The following is a 21309-nucleotide window of genomic DNA, read 5'->3' as shown; positions in this document are numbered from 1 at the left end:
AAATCTTAAAAAAGATAACCCAAAACCAAGCCAAAACAAAAAAGCAAACCATTATTAATTGAGAACATTGTCAAGTTATCACTGTATTAAGGTTGATCATTTTTATTTACTTGTTCAATGGGAAACAGATGAATTTTTAATAGCAAGTCTACCCGGAATGGTACATCACCCACAATCCGTGTATCTATGCAACAGTCCAGAGCGGATGAACATTATTACCGTGCCATTAAAAAAAATGCAACAATTAAAACTTACTTTTGTAACATGACTTTATCAGGCCTTTATAGCAACTTGTTTGCCTACAGAAAAACCTGTCCTTTATAGAATCCTCTGCCTCAAACATTTCTGGGAAGCCCTCCGGATACTTACATGGGTCTGTGAATCAATTGCGTGTGCGGCAGCTACTACTCAGCAGGGTACACAGTGTAGTGATTCAGCATGATGCAATATTTTTATTTCTTTTTTCTTTTCTAAAATCTGGGTATGTTCATGGTAGTTTGATGCACATATGAACATCTTCCATCATTCTGATGGTGTAGGAGGAGATTGAAAGACAGGAATACTTTAGAAAAGTAATCTCATGAATTATTCTCTGTGTAAAAGAAGGAAATAAAATTTTGATAGCGTGTGGCCACCCACCACTTCTGATCATTTTCAAGTAAAGCAACACCATTTAGAGCTGGATAAATTTTGAGCTCATAATAACATAGTTCAGGAACTGGCTGAATTTTCTCAGTATGAGGAGCATATTTTGGAAGGGGGCCTATTTTTTTTAAGGCCCCAATACTATGGAAATAAATCCTATGCTCTCATTTATGGGGTAGAAAGAGTGAAGTTAAGTCATTATTAATTACATTGACAGATTCCTGATGGATAATTTCTTTTTCACTCATGCCAAACATTTGAAATGAGAAATCTGAGGTATTTTAAGATGTCATTATTTATTTCGTTTTAATTGGCAAGTAATTCCCAAGACAGCGCTGTCCCAAATAGCCTTCGCAATTACTGAAGAATCTGTAAGATAATTCTTAGGTTCCTCAATTCAAGAGAACCACATAACTGTAATTTTAATAGAAACTCTAGAGAAGGGGGTCAAAGTTCATCCCGGGAAAATTAACCTATTCTACACTGGGATAAATATGTATGGAAATAATAGGTACAAATTCAATGCACTGAGCATTAAACTCAAAATAGGAATGTTGAAAATATTTTGTGAATGCTGAAAAATAATTTTTACTCTAAGTCAAATGACCATTTGCCAGGGAGAACCAAAGTTGAGAAATTTCTGTTAAAAACATGACTCAGAGGAAAAATTGCAGAGGCTGGTAATGAAGGAAATGATCTGATACTGTCCCCAATTGGTTATTCCTAAGATCACATGATCTGGGTATCTTTAAAAGGAAGTTATCTGGACTCAAGAAGGTCATAGCACCTTCCTGACAGCTACAGCTCTTTTTCTCATCTTGAAGATAATCCTAGAAAGCTCATAAAATGTGTGATGCCTTTGTGGGTACCTGGAAACTTACCTCCAGTGAAAACTTTGATGATTACATGAAAGAAGTGGGTAAGAAACTCTGTTGTGGGTGACTGGATTTATAACTTTTTCTCTGGGGGAAGAGGGGCTTATGGCTGCTTTTCATTCTGGAAGTATTGGCCAGATAGGAAATGCTGTTTTCTATACAGAGGCTATAAAAGTGGCAAGTGAGAATTATTTGTTTGTAGAAACATTCTAGACCAAAGTCACAACTAATGTTTCTTACAGGTGAGCCAATATGAAAAAGGGTCTAACTGGAATTTTTATGGTCCACAGAAATGACAAGATTTTATTTCACTGCTAAACTGGGGTATCTTTGTTTTACTTGGCTCTTTGCCTGTTTCTCTTTCATTCCCTCTTGCATATAAAATAAATAAGATGACATTTATTTCCTAGTGTTCAATAATTTCTATTTGAAGCTGAAAGCACACTATATTTCTCTTTTTAATGTAATTTTTAAAGTAAACATATATTAATTATTTCATTTTCTCACTGTCAATCTGTTAAAAATTGGTTGTTTTATGGGAGCCAAAATCTTAATTTCAGAAAATACGTTGTCTTAAGGGGTTAAATATTTCTTTGACTAGGAATTACGTGGGATGCCATAGGATTATCAAGTCAAAAGGACAATGTTATAGCCATAACACACCTCCTCCTTGATAATGGAGGCTTTCAGGCTTTTAGATTCTGCTAATATTGCCAGTGTGTTATGTGAATGTTCCCTGGATAATTACTGTGGCGAATCAAGCGGGTACGGAGGCTGGTTTTCACTCAGACAGCTTCTACCTTGAAAGGCCTTCTCCTCACACCCCTATGCACAATAAGGTTGTATCCAGGGGTAGCAACTTGAGGGGGGGAGGTTTACAGGGGTTAGGATTTAATCTCCCTATCTCAAGACTTCACCTTTCCCTAAGTCATATAGTGTATATATATTTTCCTTGCCAGTAAGTACTACTATTTTTCTTGTTTATAGACAGGAGGGAATTTAGGGACTTCAGCATAAGAGACCTACCTTTCTAGAATATCAACTAACCACGATTCAATAAACTAATTGGTATGTGCTGATACAGAAATGTCAGGATTTGAGGCTATTTTGCTATTGATTTTTAGGAGCATTTTATACTTTTAACATTTATATTTAAATTCTTATACCACTGTGTTTTAAAATTATAAAGCACTGGGGATAATGAAAGACAATAAGATATCTCCTGAAATTAGTTGCTCTAACTGATGATCAATCAGTTAGCAGGTATTACTTTCATCAGTCAAAGAAGGACCGTGGAGAATGTGATTTTTCCCAAGGTCAGCCATTCTGGAATTATACTTAATGTTGCATCCATTCATTATGCTGACTCACCCCACGTATGTGAAGTTATATTTTGTAACAGAGCCAGGACTTGATGCCAGATATCTTTCCTCCTGCAGCCATTTTTCAGACAGGTAGCTAAGTAAGAGACTTAACATCACTTGTTTTGTACAGTATTTTTCTCCCTCTTACCCCCTCTACCTAACCTTTGGTATAGATAAGTAGTCTTTAGTAAGAGAAGTAGCTTAGGTTTATGTACATGCGTTAAGAAATTCAACACATCTACGACTGTCATAAATTCTGTATAACATATGCAGTGACAGCAAGTTCCCACTGTCTACATTAAGTTGTAAATTGTTCATCCCTTACCTTACTTACATAAGAAAAAAGTTCCTTTTTTAAAAGAGGGGTTTGCAGCTGAGGTGATTGAGAATCAAAGTATTGAATTCTAAACTTACTAAAATAGTGATTCTTTTCATATTTGCCTTTTGGAGAAATTAATCAAAATCTTCATTTCATAGTAATTTGGAAAAGCCAAGAAAATAGGACTTGGCAGCAAATGCCATGAAATGTGACTTTTGTACACCCAAACAGATTATTTTTAAATGGAGTAACTCTGTATTCATTTTAAAAATCCTCTTGAGAATTCTGTCTTTGACTATGGATTTTTGTTTTCGAAAAAGGAAAGGTCAAGATGACCCAAGAGCTTCATGAGTTGAGCAAAATGATGGTTGCTACCCTAATGGTTGAGATGGCCAGCTAGTTTGAGAGCGCAGTGACTATATATATATACACATATATTTCAGAAGACTTAAACTTTTTCAAAATTAACAATGTGTCTCCTGTGGAGTTGTATCTGAAACCCGGAAGAAGAAATTCAGGTTGACCTACACTTAATCGTGCCATGGGTTTCTTTGAATATTAGCCTGCTTTACTTATCTGCAGTAGCTGTCCTATGAGGCTTTTAAGAAACTCACTGGTGTCTTTTTCCTCTTATGCACACACCCCCACCTCTACACGTTAACTCACCTATACACATACAAACACACACATACACTGCAGTTCTGACTTCGTTAAAGACGTGAAGGAAAATTGTGGACTTGACATTTTTTTTTCTTTTCCCAATTGTAGGAGTGGGCTTTGCCACCAGGAAAGTGGCTGGCATGGCCAAACCCAACATGGTCATCAGTGTGAATGGGGATATGATCACCATTAAATCAGAAAGCACCTTTAAAAATACTGAGATTTCCTTCAAACTGGGCCAGGAATTTGATGAAGTTACTGCCGATGACAGAAAAGTCAAGGTGAGGAAGAAGGAATTGGAGCAGAATAAAAGCATGGTTTCTAAAAGACTGCTGCCTAGAAGAAGCCGTTTTGTATAAAAGGAGGGGAACTAGTCTATCACAGGTCAAAGATCCCTGATTCCCTAGGTTTAAACCATGTTGCCTTTGATATTTAGTTAGTGAATCTTCTCCTTTCTATAAAGTTGTCTTTATTCTTTTAAAAAAAGTGATTAACACAATTTATTTGTCATACAATATATAGATTATCTGAAGTGCATTAAAATAACATAACAATGTAAGAGAATGTTTATGAAAGAGTTGAAGCAAAAAAGGAGAAAAATCACCTATAAGACTGTCATCTCAACATAAATTTGTTATCTATATTTTTTACAGTATTATTTCAAGTATGTGTTTTTGTATAATTTTCTGATCATAATGTATTATTTGTATGCTATTGTTTTTGACTTTTTTTTGTTTTAATATATCCTTACAATTTCGAGTGACTAAGGACCCCAAAATATTCCTTCATTCAAAGGTGATGTATTTTTTATTTTATTTTCCTCTACCATATACCAATGGTAATCATTTCTTATTATGCTCACAGAGCATCATAACCTTAGATGGAGGAGTCCTGCTACAGGTGCAGAAGTGGGACGGAAAATCAACCACCATAAAGAGAAAACGAGTGGATGACAAACTGGTGGTGGTGAGTCTCTTCTAGTTGCTTAATTCTAGACTCTACTGCTAGGTCATCTTATAATCACTATTCTATCTAAAGAAACAGTCATGCTTGCTTACATAAAACGAACAAGGTGATTCCATTGGGATTATGGTTTCGTTCTGGCAATTGCCCTTCATGCTTTTAAGTTCAGTCAAGGCGGGCCATCCCCCAAGAAGCATTCTGTGACTGCTCTCAGCACACACCATGTTGTATGATGCATTTCTGGTTATATTTCTCACTCACCTTATACATTGTAAAGTTCCTTGAGGGGAAGACTTGTGTTTTCTCGGTCTTCATATCTCCCTAACTTACTACAATATCAGGTATATATAGGATCTCAGAACGAATATTTTCAAATAAATACTGTTTCCTTCCCAACATTAGAGAAAATAAATAACTCATGGTTTAGTCCCGTGATTGATCAAGAAATTTTTTTGTGTGTCTAGGAATGTGTCATGAAAGGCGTCACTTCTACCAGAATTTATGAGAGAGCATAAGTCAAGGGACATGGAGCTGAAGTTTGCATCGAACTTCTGTTGGATATATTGTCCAAACATGTATTGTTATTTCCTACTAATTAGCAAGCAACTAATTTTCCCCAAACTGATTTTATTCAATGTGGATGTGTTCGTTAAATAAAACTTTTTAGATTTAGAAGGTGATGTAACGATTCATTTATCGTGCTGGATCATTTCTTACTCATAATTCAATGAAGGAAATAGTAAAATTATATTTTTGCTTTGTTTCTCATGTAAGTAATATGATTTTTCATGGTAATCCAAGGTAAAAAATAAATATTCATGAATTTTCCATTGTCTTAGGTAGGAGATGATAAATTTGTTATCCCTGAATATGCGCTCCTTATGCAGCATGTTTACAGTCAAGTAACTATCTCTCAAGGACCTAAAGTAGTTTTAAGTGTAGTGAAGTGGCCCACAGCCAGCTGGGCCAAATCCTGCCATTTCACACCTACCTGTCCTGGGGCATTGACAGAAAGAGCAGCAATACATGTTGAGGAATAAGATTTCTAGAGCATAGATTTTAATCTGGAAATTTATTGGTAAACCAAGCTACCTCTGGAATCTCAAAAATTAAGTGCAAATAATCCCATAATGTTCATTCCAGAAGAGAGATGCAAATGTTCTTATAGTGGTTTCCAAATTTTTCTTTTTTCTACTAGTGGAACTTTTTTATTAAATAAAATATTGAATATGTTCTGGAACTTTTTATTCAAATAAAATCTCCATGGAATCCCAAATTAAAAAAAAAAAAAACAGACAAAAATGATAATGAGGCTTCCCAAACAGAGACGTGAGCATGTGCGGGTGTGTGTTAGAGAGAGAGGTTTCTTCTGCGTTTTGTGGAAACTTTGAAGCTACTCTAGAAATTACTGGAGTTCCACACACACAGATTAAAATTTCCAAACTGCATACTTATATTTTAGTGAGCCAAAGTCTGTTAGTGTGCTGCAGTTGCTAGAATTCTGTTTGTGATGGTTACTTTAAGAATAAGTCCATTATTTTCTGAATAATTATTTTATGCAGAACACCAAGATATGAAGAGGCCAGAAAAGGTGAAGTAAGTTCCTGAGCATAAGAATTTACTTTCTTTGTGAAGACAGAGAGTCAGACTCTCACTTTGGGTTCACTGGAGGATTGAAGAACTCTAAAAGAGAAGACTTGTAGGGATTAATTAGGACAATTCTGGATACACCAATATTTATTATGCACTTACTTTGGTCCCAGTCACTTTGCATGCTTTAGTTCATTTACCATCAAAATAATCCTATAAGGAGATTTTAGTATTCCTGTTCACAGATGAGGAAACTGAGGTTTAGAGTTTAAATGTATAAAGCTAAATAGGGAATAGACATAGAATCTGAAATTCAAGACAGCAACTCTGGCTGGGATATAGATCTAGGAGCCATCAGTATCCCAGCAGTAACTTAATTCATCAATGGTGATAAGATCATCCAAGGATAAGGGAGACTTAGAAAAAAGAAAGACTTGAAGGCAATCAAGTGGATGTCCCAGCCACCTCAACTCAACATGTTCTACACTAAACATACTATTGCTGCCCCCTTCCACCCACTCCCTAAAACTTGTTCATCATCCTATCTTCCAAAGCTCAGTGAATATCAGGATGTTTTGTCTAATTTCCCATTCCATAAATCTTAAAACCATCATTGAATATGTCTTCTTCCTCACTCCACAGCATCTATTTTATTTTTTAAAAATCATGTTGATTCTATTAATTTAAAATTTCTTTAATGTTTGCTTTTCTCATTCCCATTGCCAATACCACCAAACATTTTTTTTTAATTACTTCAGGGCTCTCCTAATAAATCTCCCTCTTCTACTCTCAGTTCTCCCTTCTCTTTTCCAAGCCCTGTGGACTTCATAAATGATATTTACACCATAAAAATCTGACCTGGACATTCACTGATTAAAACCTTTAAGTGGCGCCCATTGCATCCAGAGAAGGTCCAATCTCCGTAGCATGGCATGCATATTTGTCTTATGCTTGCCTTTTCTCATCTGTCTAGTTTTATCATTGCTCTTGTTGTCTTTACACTTCTGGCTTCAATCATACCAAACAATTTTCATACTGTCTTGCCTCTAGTTGTATGTGTGTGTGTGTGTGTGTGTGTTCTGCTTCTTTCTGTCTAGAATTCTCCCTTCCCTAATCTTGAAATTTCCTCATCCCTTACTGGTTCTTTTACAAAGTTGCATTAGGCGCCACTTCTAATTATGTGTATTTGTGGATCTAGTTATTTTTGAAAATTTACTCTTCAAGTTTAATTCTTATTTTTCAGATGGTATGGAAGCATAGAGTAAGAAGATCCAGTCCAATGTAAATTAGCTAGATAAGTTGATTTTTTCTTTCTATATTTTCATAAAACTAAGGCCATAGATACAATAGATATCTTTGAGTATCAGTTCTCAAATTTATCCTGCCTGGGACTTCTTTGAGGCTCACAGAATTTTCCATTGTCTGACATTGCTTCTACCAACATATATACAGAAACATAAAGAAGATTCTACTCTTAAAGGAAGAGAGATAAGATCAAGAAGATACTTCTCAGAAAAACAGATGTGTGGATATAGAGTCAATCTATATCTTGAAGTAGATATGAAATGTTCAAAAAGCTATTCACTTAGTCTTTGGAAACTGTGAGAATTAGACGGCATGATAGGCCAGCATATCCTTTCTTTTCTCCAATTCCCACATTACCTTGGAAAATTGTCCTGATATTTCCTTCCTACAATTTCTGGCTTAGAAATACTTCTTCCAAAGTCCAAAGCACTACTGACTTAAATTTTTCTTTGAAAATTACGCATCAGTTTTGAACAGGTGACCTAGCCTGTTTAGAATAGTGATTTTCACCCAAGTCATTATTGTGACTTGAACCATTATGTGGTATGTCAAAATAAGTTACTATCCATAATAAAGTACAAAAATTTATGAATTACTTTACTTTTAAAAATAAATTACTTAAATTCAATATTATCCTGTAAAATATTGTTTTTCACAAACTTGTTCTTTTATTTGCTTTCTTGAGTGGGAGAGAGAGGTTATCACTTGTACATGAGAATTACTCAAGGGTTTGTGAGGCACTTGTGAAAGTTATCTCTCAGGTGCATTGCTGCTGAAGGAAAAAATAGATTGTGAAGCCTTGAGTTGGGACATGTAAGCCTCCAAGATGGTTGTCAGGTAGTGATGTTTTTTATCTTTGGGGTCTAGCTTTTAAGCAATGTGTTTATAGCACTCCTAGCCAGACTCTATGGGTAGAGGAAATGGCTGGTGAGGGAGTAGGCAGAGCACCTGGATAGCTTATCAGTGACCATCTCTCTAGTTAGTTAGATGTGAAAAACACAATATTGACCTTACATCCAATTATTAATCTATCCATTTGTTCATACACCAGCCCTATCCCAATGCAGAATACATTAAAAGGGTTTACATGGAGTCAAACAGAGAAAAATGGCAGGCAGCAGGAAAAAAAAAATCAGTTACTGAGAGCATCTCAAAGGCAAGGATTGTGTCAGATTTGTAGCTGGGTCCCCAGACACTGGCCCAGTGAACAGGAGAGTCAGAGCTTCATAAACGATTCTTGAATGAGTAAGTGCACTATCTTCTTTGTGCTAGGTGTGGTATGGAACACAGAAAGAATGACAACCCATATTCATATCCTCAATGTAGTAGAGAAATAGCATGAATACCATCACGTTACCTTGGAAAACTGTCCTGATATTTCCTTCTCTTCCCTCTACCCTTACCCCCCTCCCCCCCAAATCTAGGAAGGGTTAAAACTTTCCTCCCCATGACCACAGAAAAATGTATGTGTTCTTACCATAACAAGATATTAATTACCACATTCCCATTTCTCATCTTTCCCATTCACTAGGTTATCACTGCCTCTAGAGCAGGTCACTTACATGTATATCCAGAATCTAGTACAGTGCCTAAAGCATGGTAATCCCTCAATAAATTTTAACAGGAGTGAAGATGCAATATAGGGGAAGAAATGAATTATATGCTAAATTATGTGGTATAGTCAATGGACTGAAGGAAGTCAAAGGCAAGCAGGACCAACATGTGCTAGAGTATTCAGAAAAATTTGCAAAATAGAAGATGTATTTGAGCTAGGCCATGAAAGATAACTGTAATTTATTGCTTATTAATTAGTTTTATGATAGAACAACTTGGAAAATGCCAAGCAGATTTTGTATGTTTTTCAAGTTAAGCTGGCATAAATTCAAATTAGAATTAGTTATAACATTTGAATGTTAAATGTAATTCCCATGGAAATAAAAAAAGAAAACTGCTATAGAAAATATACAAAAGGAAACAAGAAAGGAATTTTAACGTTTCATTACAAAAATCAATTAAACAAAAATGAAAATAGTAATGCAGGACATGAGGGATAAAAAAAGCTACAAAGCACAAGGAAAACAAACAGCAAAATGAGAGAAGTAAATTGCTCCTTATCAGTAATTATTTAAATATAAATAGATTAAGTACTCCAATCAAAAGACAGATTGGCAGAAAGAATAAAAAAACATAGTCCAACTTTCTGCTATCTACAAGAGACTAACTTTAGATCCAAAGATCTGAAATTGAAAGCCAAAGGATAGAAAAGGATATTCCATGCAAATAGTAACCATAAGGGAGGAGAGGTGGCTATACTAATAACAAACAAAATAGACTTATTATATATTAATGAAAATTTCAATACATCAAGAATATATAATTATAAACATTTACCCAGAAATAGAACATCAAAATATATAAAGCAAAAAATGACAGAACTTTTATATCTCAATAACTAAAAACTTGCCAGAATTAAAGAGAGAAATAGATAGTTCTACAATAATACTTGGAGAATTCAAATCTCTCTCAATAAAGGATAGCACAACCAGACAGAACACATGTAAGGAAATAGCAGACTTGAAAAACACAATAAATCAACTAGATGTAACAGACATAACAACAACAGAATACAGATTCTTCTCAAGTGTACATGGAACATTCTCCATGATATAAAGAATACAGATTAAGTTTCTATACATTTAAAAAGATAGAGATACAAAATATCTTCTTTGAACATCATGTGATGAACTAAGAAATCAATAATAGAAGGAAAACTGGAAAATCCACAAATTTGTGGAAATTAAACACCAACCAATGGATCAAAGAAAAAATAACAAGAGAAATTAGAAAATACTTAGAGATGAATGAAAACTGAAACACAACATATCAAAACTTACAGGACACAGTGGAAATAGTGCTAAGTGGGAAATTTATAGCTAAAATGCTTCTATTAAAAGAGAAAAAGAAAAAAAGAGAGAAGTTCTTGAATCCACAACCTAACTTTACAACTTAAGAAACTTGAAAAACAAGAAAAAACTGAACCCAAAGCCAGCAGAAAGAAATAATAAAAATCAGAGCAAAGATGAATGAAATTGGAAATAGAAAAATAAGAGAAAATCAACCAAACCAAAAATTTGGTTCTTCAAAAGATCAACAAAATTGACAAGCCTTTAGCTAGATGGACTAAGAAATAAAGACAGAAGACTCAAATTACTAAAATCAGAAATGAAACTAGGGACATTACTACCAATTCTACAGAAATAGAAAAGATTAGAGAACACTATCGTATACCAACAAATAGGATAACCTAGATAAAATGAACAAATTCCTAGAAATACAAAACCTACTAAGACTAAACCATGAAGAAATAGCAAATCTGAATAGACCTGGAACAAGTAAGGAGACTGAATCAGTAACCAAATACCTGATAAAGAAAAGTTCCGGGGGTTAATGGTTTCACTGGTGAACTCTATCAAATTAAAGAAGAGCTAATGCCAATCCATCTCAAACTCCTCCAAAAAACAAACAAACAAACAAAAAAAACCCTGAAGAATAAAAAAGGAAGACTCTCCGATTCTTTTTATGAAGCCATATTATCCAGATGCCAAATCCAGACAAAGACAGTTGAAGAAAAAAAATAGAGGGCAATATCCCATATAAATTTTGATGCAAAAATGCTCCACAAAATGCTAGCAAACAGAATTCAGCAGCATTTTAAAAGGATCATACACCAAGACTAATTGGAATTTATTCTGGGAATGCAAGCATGGTTCAACATACAAAAATCAGTCAATGTAATATATTGCATTATCACAAGGAAAGGGGGGAAAACTATATGGTCATCTCAAGTGATGAAGAGAGGGCACTTGACAAAATTCAGTACTTTTTCATGTAAAAACCTTCAACAGACTAGGAATAGTAGGAAACTACCTTAACATAACAAAAACCAAATATGAAAACTCCACATTGAACATTTGACTCAATAGTGAAACCTAAAACTCTTCCTCTATAACCAGGAATGAGACAGAGATGTCAGCTTCTTCTATTTCTATTTAATATGTTACTGCAAGTATTAGTCAGAATAATTAGGCAAGAAAAAAAAAAAGGTATCAAACCTGAAAAAGAAGAAGTAAAATTATTTCTGTTCACAGATGGTATGATCTTATATGAAGAAAACCCTAGAGATTCCACCCACCTGAAAAAAAGCCTATTAGAATAAAGGAATTCAGCAAAGCAGCAGGATACAAGATCAACACACAAAAAGCAGTTGTGTTTCTATACCCTAATGATGAACAACCTGAGAAGTAAATTAAGAAAACATTTCCATTTACAATAGCAGCAAAAAGAATAAAATATGTAGGAATTAACTTAATTAATTTAACTTAAAGGAATTAACTTTTGGTAAAAGATTTGTAAAATGAAAACTACAAAACATTTCTAAAAGAAATTTTTTAAAAGACATAACTAAATTGAAAGATATCCCATATTTCATAGACTGGAAGACTTAATATTGTTCTTTTTTTTTTTTTTTTTTTAAGATTTTATTTATTTATTTGACAGAGAGACACAGCGAGAGAGGGAACACAAGCAGGGGGAGTGGGAGAGGGAGAAGCAGGCTTCCCGCGGAGCAGGGAGCCCGATGTGGGACTCGATCCCAGGACCCTGGGATCATGATCTGAGCCGAAGGCAGACGCTTAACGACTGAGCCACCCAGGCGCCCAAGACTTAATATTGTTAAGATGTCAATCCTACCCAGAGCTATCTATAGATTTAATGGAATCCCTATCAAAATCCCAATGACATTTTTTGCAGAAATAGAAAACCCATTCTAAAATTCATATGGAATCTAAAGGGACCACCAAGAACCAAATTCCGAAGAAGAACAAAACTGGATTACTCACACTTCCTGATTTCAAAACTTACTATAAAGCTACTATAATCAAAACAGTGTAGTACTGGCATAAAGACAGACATGTAGACCAGTGGAATAGAATAGAGCATCCAGAAATAAACCCTCACATACATGGTCAAATAATTTTCAATGAATGTACCCAATCAATGAGTAAAGGACAGTGTTCAACAAATGGTGCTGGAAAAATTGGATATCACATGCAAAAGAATGAAGTTGGACCCTTACTTACCATCATATGCAAAAATGAACTCAAATGGATCCATGACCTAAATATAAGACCTAAAACTATAAAATTCTTAGAAGAAAACATAGGGTAAAAGCTTCATGACACTGGATTTGGCAACGATTTCTTGAATATGAAACCTGTGGCACAGGCAACAAAAGACAAAATAGACAAATCAGACTTCATGAAAATTAAAAATCTGTGTGTATCTATTGTGTCGATATATACTATCAACAGAGGAAAAAGTCAACTCACAGAATGGGAGAAAATATTTGCAAATCATATATCTGATAAGGAATTAATATACAGAATGTATAGAGAGCTCCTAAAACTCAATAACAAATAAAACAAACAACCTGATTCAAAAATGGGCAAAGGACTTGAAAAGACATTTTTCCAAAGAAGATACACAAATGTCCAATAAGTACATGAAAAGATCTTCAACACTACCAATCAGTAGTGATCATGTGAATAAAAATTACAATGAGATACCATGTCTCATCCATTACGATGGCTACTATTAAAAAAACAAACCAGGGGTGCCTGGGTGGCTCAGTTGGGCAGGCAACCCTTTTTCAGCTCAGCTCAGGTCATGATCTCAGGTCCTGGGATCGAGACCTGTGTTCAGCTCCTTGCTCAGTGGGGAGTCTCCTTGAGGATTCTCTCTCTCCTCCCCTCTCTGCCCCTCCACCCACTCGCTCTCTCTAAAATAAATAAATAAATCTTAAAAAAACCACAACGTGTTGGTGAAAATGTTGAGAAATTGGAACCCTTGTGCATCATGGATGGGAATGTAAATTGATACACCTGCTGTAGAAAATAGTGTGGCAGTTCCTCAAAAAATTAAAAATGTAAATATGTGATCCAGCAATTCTGCTTCTGAGTATATACCCCCAAAATTGAAAGCAGGGTCTCAAAGAGATATTTGTGTACCCGTATTCATAGTAACATTATTCACAATAATTAAATGTAGAAGGATTCAAAGTCCATTGACAGATGGATAAGCAAGATGTGGTATTTACATACAGTGGAATATTATTAAGTATTAAAAAGGAAGGAAATTCTGACACATGGTACAACACAGATGAAACTTACAGAATTTATGCTGAGTGAAATATGCCAGTCACAAAAACACAAATACTGTATGATTCCACTTATGTGAAGTACTTAGAGCAGTTAAAATCGTAGAGACTGAAAGAAGAATAGTGGTTGCCAGGGGCTGGGAGGAGGGGACAATCGGGTTATTGTTTAGTAGGTATAGAGTTTCAGTTTTGCAAGAGGAAAAGAGTTCTGGAAATGATGGTGATGATGGTTGTACAACAATATGAATGTATTTAATGCCACTGAACTGCACATTTAAGAATGGTCCAAGTAATATTATGCTACATGTATTTTACCACAACAAAAAATTGGCAAATAAGGGCGCCTGGGTGGCTCAGTTGTTAGGCGTCTGCCTTCGGCTCAGGTCATGATCTTGGGGTCCTGGGATCGAGCCCCACATCGGGCTCCTTGCTCGGCGGGAAGCCTGCTTCTCCCTCTTCCACTCCCCCTGCTTGTGTTCCCTCTCTCTCTGTGTCTCTCTCTGTCAAATAAACAAAATCTTTAAAAAAAAATTGGAAAATAAATCTAGTGTGGCTCCAGCTAAAATAGTATATGTACAGCAATACATTACCAGACATACTTCTGAATACTTCTGTAGCTGCCAGTATATTTTTATTTTTTACCACTATTCCTCACCAGTGGAGAATGTGGCATCCAAAATCAAGCCTTTTTAAAAACTACTTAATATCTAAAATGTCACAAGAAAAGAGTTAATATAGAAGATGAGATATTGGAGAAACATATAAAAAGGAGATAATGGAGAAATAAGCATTGTAACTGTCATGAAAACAAGATGTGTGACTGTTCTGTAACAAATTACTGTATTCTAGTTCCTTCGCTAGGATTAGCAATTAAGAACATTCTCACTTGACTTTAAAAGAATGCCATCATTTTTTTTAAAGAGAATTGAATAAACCTACCTGTTACAGGAGGGTTGTCTTAAAAATGAAAGTAAGTCCTGCTTAACCAAAGTAAAAAAAAAAAAGAACATTCTCACTTGAAAAATTTTTACTTGAGGGAATGGTGTTTTTTCATTTTGTTTTGTTTTGTTTTGATAATCAAACAAGGAAAGCTAAAGGCTAGTGGTGCAGGCAGCAGAACTAGCAGAACATTTTCTTAGTCGAGAAGAGAGACTCATATGGTAATAATGAGACACGGAGCAAAGACAAAGGGCGTCTGAGAATCCCTCTACCATCTGATGACGGTAATGAAAGACCCATTACACGAGCAGATTGGGAGAGAACAATGTATTACAAGCTTGCCTATAGTCACTGTTAGAGAGATTAAGATCAGTAATGAGGGGAACTGTCAATTAAAATGAAATAAACACTGCTTATTCCTTTTGTCATTCATTCGTCAAACATTCATTGACCACCTACGGTATACCAGGCACTGTCTTAGGGATATGGAGGTGAGTAAGAAATATTTTCTTTGCTTGATGCACTTGTAAAATAATTCAGGGGACAGCTGGAAGATAACTAGTTGCAATACTATGAGAAATGTTCTCTAACACACTTCTGTTAGAGTATAATTGTATTACATACTAGGGATCGATTAGCTCTGAAGAAGTTTCACAGAGAAGGAAATGTTTGAGTCAGACCTGGAAAGGTGGGGGTTGCTATGCATGAGGCCAATATCATAGGATACATGGAATTGGTTGCTTTGAGAGTCCAAATTAATCTTTTAGGTAAAGCTATTTACTAAGGCATATCAATTACAAAGGCTTAAGCTGCAAGTAACAAAAACTCAGACACACCGCTGTTTAAATAATAATGAAATTTATTAATTCACATATTCAAAATTCCAGAAATAAAATGGTCTTAGTTCCTCCCCACTTTCCCCTCTGCCATCCTCAGTGTTGGCTTCATCTTTGAACTGGTAACACAGTGGATGCAGGAGTCCTAAATATCATACAAAAAAGCAAAATGTGCAGAGGAGAAGAGAAACGGTCCCTCTGGCTCTTTCTTTTAGGGGTAAGGGAATTTTATGGAGGCCAGAATTTTTACTTTCCCTTTTGTCTCATGGGACAACTGAGGCCTCTAAATGGATCACAGGGTTGATTTCGGAATCAATCAATGGAAGGGAAATTGGAACAAGGATGATTATACTAATGTACCTTAGCCCCTTGGCAGACGTATATAGCCATGGTGGTGTGCTAGCCTTTCAAACAGATAATGTAAATACACATCTAGAACCAGTAAAGCAAGATCTGATCATTTGTTCTTTATTTGAACATCACCTCTGAGTATACTTTCAACTGTTAAGGCACTTATTTTGGGGAGAGGTCTCAGTTTCCTGAAACTGATTCTAGAGTTTTTGCTTCCCCTGTTTTGCCCTCCAAATATTTTAGTAACTATTCCATCTATAAAGATACTGCATTGTAAATTTCTTCTTTACATGTTGTCATCAAAAGAAATTCTTTATCCCACTTAAGTTATAACATTATGGTGCCAAAACATCAACCTTTTTAAAAATTTGTTTTTTCCACAAACAGATGATTTAAATATTTCTTTGAATGGAAGAAATATTTGACACAGGCAGAATATAGTATGAATATTCTTCTTCTGGTGCCTAATTTTCCAGCCTTCTTCAAAACAACTGGAATTCAAAGCTGAGATATAAATCTAGAGCCTCTGAATCTAATCCTTTTCAGTAAAGGCAAAATTGCAAAGCCTATATTACGTGGGTTACAGAAGATGATTTCAGAAGTCATTGTACAGAGATTTAAATTCTATTGCCTTTGTCTTTTAGAATGCAGATACCAAGATGCTGTTTTTCTCTCTAAAACTTCCCCTCACAATTTCAAGCCGTATCTTTGATTTTTTTTTTCACGTAGTATCTTAACAATCAAGATCACCTTGTAAGCCTAAAAGATGAATTTTCTAAGCATTAGCTCCACCTCCTTTTTAGGGCTTAAGTCACAAAACACCTTTCAATGGTAATTGTCACCTTTCCTCCCAGTGGGCAATTACTCTTGATGAACAACAACGATAATATTAATAATACTCTACACCTCACTCCAAGCAACTGAAGACATTTCAGTTACATTAACTAGTATCAGTTCATCAACCCTGCAAGGAGGGGAGGGGAGGGGAGGATATTATTTTAATGAAGAGTGTGCTCTGGTACCCTGACGTGTCCAAACAAAAAACAGCTGAGATGGACCAAGCGAGGATGTGCTTCTGTTACCAGGTGGGAAAACAACCTTAGTCAGGTGTTTATTGGACATTTGTTGGGATATTCCTTCAGAGTTGACTCAGCACTCAAATTTCAAAGGGTTGATATATTGAAAATTGTCTCCATTCCACAAATAATATTTATCAGGTGACTTGCGGGTGTAAATCTCTTTCCTAGAAGCTATAATCATTGACTTAAATTCAACTTTACATGTTGATTTTCTGTTTCTCAATTTGGAGGTAAATAAAATGAGTCATGCCGGTAACTAGAATCTTTGGTCTTGCTGCTGCCCATTGGTCATTTCAGAAAAGTCACATGATGAAGATGCCCTTTTAAATTAAGATACTGGTAGCACTGCATTCGCTAAGTTTCTTGGGCTTTTGGTTGTGAGTGCCTCTTCTCAGCAAGCTTTCCATCATGATTGAGCCCTTCTTGGGAACCTGGAAGCTGATCTCCAGTGAAAACTTTGAGGAATACATGAAACAACTGGGTAAGAAATACCCTTGCGAGATTTGGAAACTGGCAACACATTTTGTGATGTGGTTAGGTTTGCATTTTACAATGAATTTTCCTACAATTCTCTCTTTTGTGATCTTAGGAAATAGTCATATAAGATGAACAAAGTTTATGTATCTGCTTTTAATTTTTTTTGTTACTAGTAATAATTGTCTCTTTTTGGAATACGAGGCTCACAGATACTTCCTTCTAGTCATTATCTGTGTATTTAAGTCCATTTATCCTTTTTGAAAATGCTTCTTCATCCTAAGCCCTGGACAGAGTTTATCTCTAGCTTCATCAATTCAACTAATAGCATTTCCTAGCTTCAAATTTACAGATAATAATCATATCTATAATTAAATTTTTCAGCTAAATTTGTTTCAAGGTTTGCTTTTAGTTGTGACTTCAAAAGAACAAAGGAAATTTGGTTAACATTTAGAGTCTTCATACATATGGGAGATTATTTTAAAAATATTTTGACAAATTTTGAATTTTTTATTGGAGAAATGGAACATTTTTACTCATCGACTGTCTCACCAACAATTGATTGTTGTTCATCAAGAGACAATATTTCTCAGAAGTATAAACCCTATTCATCCTTTAGCTCTATCCTCAAGTTGAATAAACATTAGTTATAATGGCTCAGACCTATAACAACTAAACTATTCTCACTAATGCTAGGAGAATGGTAATTATTTAATATTTGATTAAGTAATTTTTAGTATTTAATTAAGAGAAGTCCCTTGCAATAATAAACTGTATATAAAGCCAAGAATTTCCTTCTTTAAATTTGGCAGAAATGATCAAGGCATAATAATAAGTCACTGTGTTCATAATGTAACATTTGTCCCTTTTTCACACTCAGTATTCACTTTCTCCAGGAGCTGTAAGAAACTTGTTTCCCTGTTTCTTCATGGATTCATAGACTCACCTGTTTTGAGTTTAAATTTGGGGGCATTAAGAACCTTTGGGCTTATGGCAAGAGTAGCATTTGGTTTGACTGGGAGCTGGGCTTAGGCGGAGAAGAGCAGCTGCGTGCTTACTGTGTACCACCGCCACGCTAAGTCCTTTCCCTTCCCCTCCGGGCACACCTAGGAGGCAAGTACTACAGTCATCCACGTTCCGCTGCTGAGAAAGCTGAAGGTTAGAGAAAGGAAGTGACATGCTGAGCTCACAGGCGACAAAGCCCGCGTTGTAAGCACCCCACCCTTGTCTCTCCTGTGATCTTCAGCTAACACTGCCTCTCTGTAGTCCGGTGTGTCTTGTCAGTTCCACAATCTAAATGTGAAATCGAGTTCGATATTGATACTGAGAGAGAAGACTCAGTTCTTCTGCCTACCTATTACAGGAATCAAGTTTGACAGTGGACAACCCCCAACCACAGGGCCAGGCTCTAAGCCAGATTCTCTAGGTTGCCTACTTCTTCTTTACTTGGCCAGATCTGAATGTAATCTGCCAATAAGAGAGGAGCTTGGACTTTATTATTTTTTTAAAGGATTTTATGTATGTATGTATGTATGTATGTATGTATTTATTTATTTGAGAGAGAGTGAGAGAGAGCAGGGTGGGGGGCAGAGGGAGAGGGAGAGAATCTCAAGCAGACACCCTGAGCAGGGATCCTGACACAGGGCTCAATCCCACGACCCAGAGATCGTGACCTGAGCTGAAATCGGGAGTCGAAGGCTTAACCGGCTGAGCCACCCAGGCGCCCTGGAGCTTGGACTTTATAAGTCATGATCTTTTAGAGTAGTTTAGATACTCCGAAAACTGTATTTCTTAGTTTGTTTTTTTTTAAATGTGCTAAAATTCTTAGACTTTTAGAAAACCTGTGTTTAAATCTCAGCTCTGCTACTTACCAGACACATCACCTAGAATAAGCCTCTCTACGTCTCTAGGACACTGTGTACTCATCTCTAAAATGAGGATAATTACAACCTCTGCACTGCTGTTATAACACCCCATGAGGTAAAGCGTGAGTTCTGATCCCCTGAAAGGCACCATACACATACACATTTTAGATGAAGCACGAGTCTGGAAGATTTTAGAGGAGGCACAATAGCCTCAAAAGTGAATTTAGCTTTTCAAAATGTCAAGTGTAATTACTAGATATACCTTCTGAATGGGCTTGTTTGGCTCAACCCCACTATCACAGTGAGCACTGAAGAAATTATGGCACATTACCCAAAACCTGAATGGAGGAAGTATGTATTCTCGTTAAATTGCTTTCCAAAATGGTTGTTAGCACTTCCTAAATGTCTTATGAAGGCATGTTGCCTTACAGGGATGAGCACAGCAGCCCGGAACCTGGCAGGGTTAGCAAAGCCGAGAATCAGTATAAGTGTCAATGGGGATGAAGTGAACATCAAAACGGAAAGTTCCTTCAAGAACACGGAGATCTCCTTCAAACTGGGGGAAGAATTTGATGAAACCACAGCAGACAACCGGAAAGTAAAGGTAAGAACTAAGTCTTCCTGGTGGAAGAATCCAGAAAAAAACTAGATAACCCAGAAAAAAAACTAGAAGGTGGTTGAGCATGGTTTATTCATATCTAATTTGATTAATTACCAAGTCAGTTTGGGCTTGTTTTGTTGATTACTGCCGAACATCTCTAAAGCCAATACCTTTGCAAATTATTCTGATGGTTAACAGGCCCAAAAAATTTGACATGTTTTCACTTTTTTTATGATCTCTCTTTCTCACTGTATAAAAGAGCAATAGAAGAGAACAATTATTCACAAACAGTTTAGGTATTGTTCATCTGGGGAAGGAGAGCATTAATTGAATAATCTCTTGAGACTTCTCTAATTTGATATTAACTTATGACAAGAACTGAGGTGGGAATTTGGGGGAAAAGAATGTCAAAACAGAAATGAAAAAGTAGATGTCTAGTTTTTGGTAGGTTAGAGTGTAGTGAATTGCTATTTCTAACTGATTCCTTTATGCATTTATAGAGCATCATAACATTAAACAGTGGTGCAATGATTCACGTCCAAAAATGGCTTGGCAAAGAGACAACAATCAAAAGACAAATTGTAGATGGAAAAATGGTAGTGGTGAGTTTTCGATGAATTGAATTTTTTAAATACTCCTCTTTGATGCATGCCTTTCAAGTTACTCAGTTGCTGGGCATCCTGAATTGAGAGTCTGGGGAAGGAGGGACAGAGCAAGTTTAAACTGTCGTCTGCCAACTCTAATAGATCCCTTTTTGCTTTTAGGAATATATCATGAATAAAACCGTCAGTACTCGAATTTATGAAAAGGTATGAAGGAAGTGTCTACATCAGTGGAAACTTGTTCACTAACAGGAAGCTGGGACTTGAAGAAGATATGCCTCAGGGCCAGTGATTTAAATAATTGTTCAACATAAATTTGCTCAATAAAACCAAAAAATTAAGTGCAGTTTTGGAGCTGTGTGATAGTGAGGGTTGGGGAGAAGCGGATTAATTGGTGAGGTAAGAAGCTACTTGCTTGTGGTATGAGTATAAGAGCACCGAAGTCCCCTTAAGCCTCTGTCCACCTGACTTCCATAGTCCTTGAGTTCCCTCCAGCGGACCTATTCCATTTAGGTTAAGACATTCTGTCAAAGAGTGCTCTGTGGAAATTCCTGTGACCTCACAGAGGGTATAATACACTGGAGGTACAATCACTGGAAACTACTTTGGGCAGCACAGATGCTGAAA

At 35.9% G+C, this 21309-nt stretch overlaps 2 protein-coding genes across 2 annotated transcripts; both read left to right on the top strand.

The window, feature by feature from the left end:
- Positions 1-1438: 1438 nt before the first annotated feature.
- Positions 1439-5421, top strand: LOC116643095 (fatty acid-binding protein, adipocyte). The gene is made up of 4 exons (XM_032421861.1): positions 1439-1564; positions 3972-4144; positions 4728-4829; positions 5291-5421. The coding sequence occupies exons 1-4, from the start codon at positions 1492-1494 to the stop codon at positions 5339-5341; spliced, it is 399 nt and encodes a 132-aa protein (XP_032277752.1). The 5' UTR covers positions 1439-1491; the 3' UTR covers positions 5342-5421.
- A 12127-nt stretch (positions 5422-17548) lies between these two features.
- LOC116643173 (fatty acid-binding protein 9-like) lies at positions 17549-20935 on the top strand. The gene is made up of 4 exons (XM_032421965.1): positions 17549-17621; positions 19911-20083; positions 20581-20682; positions 20845-20935. The coding sequence occupies exons 1-4, from the start codon at positions 17549-17551 to the stop codon at positions 20893-20895; spliced, it is 399 nt and encodes a 132-aa protein (XP_032277856.1). The 3' UTR covers positions 20896-20935.
- The last annotated feature ends 374 nt before the right edge of the window (positions 20936-21309 follow it).

Source organism: Phoca vitulina, unplaced genomic scaffold (genome assembly GCF_004348235.1).
Source record: "Phoca vitulina isolate PV1807 unplaced genomic scaffold, GSC_HSeal_1.0 scaffold25, whole genome shotgun sequence".
NCBI lineage: Eukaryota > Metazoa > Chordata > Mammalia > Carnivora > Phocidae > Phoca > Phoca vitulina.
This window is presented reverse-complemented; position numbering and strand designations above follow the sequence as displayed.

Bases quoted from the DNA above. Each gene is read 5' to 3' on its own strand.
- LOC116643095 (XM_032421861.1), top strand. From the start codon at position 1,492: ATGTGTGATGCCTTTGTGGGTACCTGGAAACTTACCTCCAGTGAAAAC. The intron at 4,145-4,727 runs GTGAGGAAGAAG...TTATGCTCACAG, and splicing joins CCGATGACAGAAAAGTCAAG to AGCATCATAACCTTAGATGG. The intron at 4,830-5,290 runs GTGAGTCTCTTC...TTGTGTGTCTAG, and splicing joins TGGATGACAAACTGGTGGTG to GAATGTGTCATGAAAGGCGT.
- LOC116643173 (XM_032421965.1), top strand. From the start codon at position 17,549: ATGATTGAGCCCTTCTTGGGAACCTGGAAGCTGATCTCCAGTGAAAAC. The intron at 17,622-19,910 runs GTAAGAAATACC...GTTGCCTTACAG, and splicing joins GGAATACATGAAACAACTGG to GGATGAGCACAGCAGCCCGG. The intron at 20,084-20,580 runs GTAAGAACTAAG...ATGCATTTATAG, and splicing joins CAGACAACCGGAAAGTAAAG to AGCATCATAACATTAAACAG.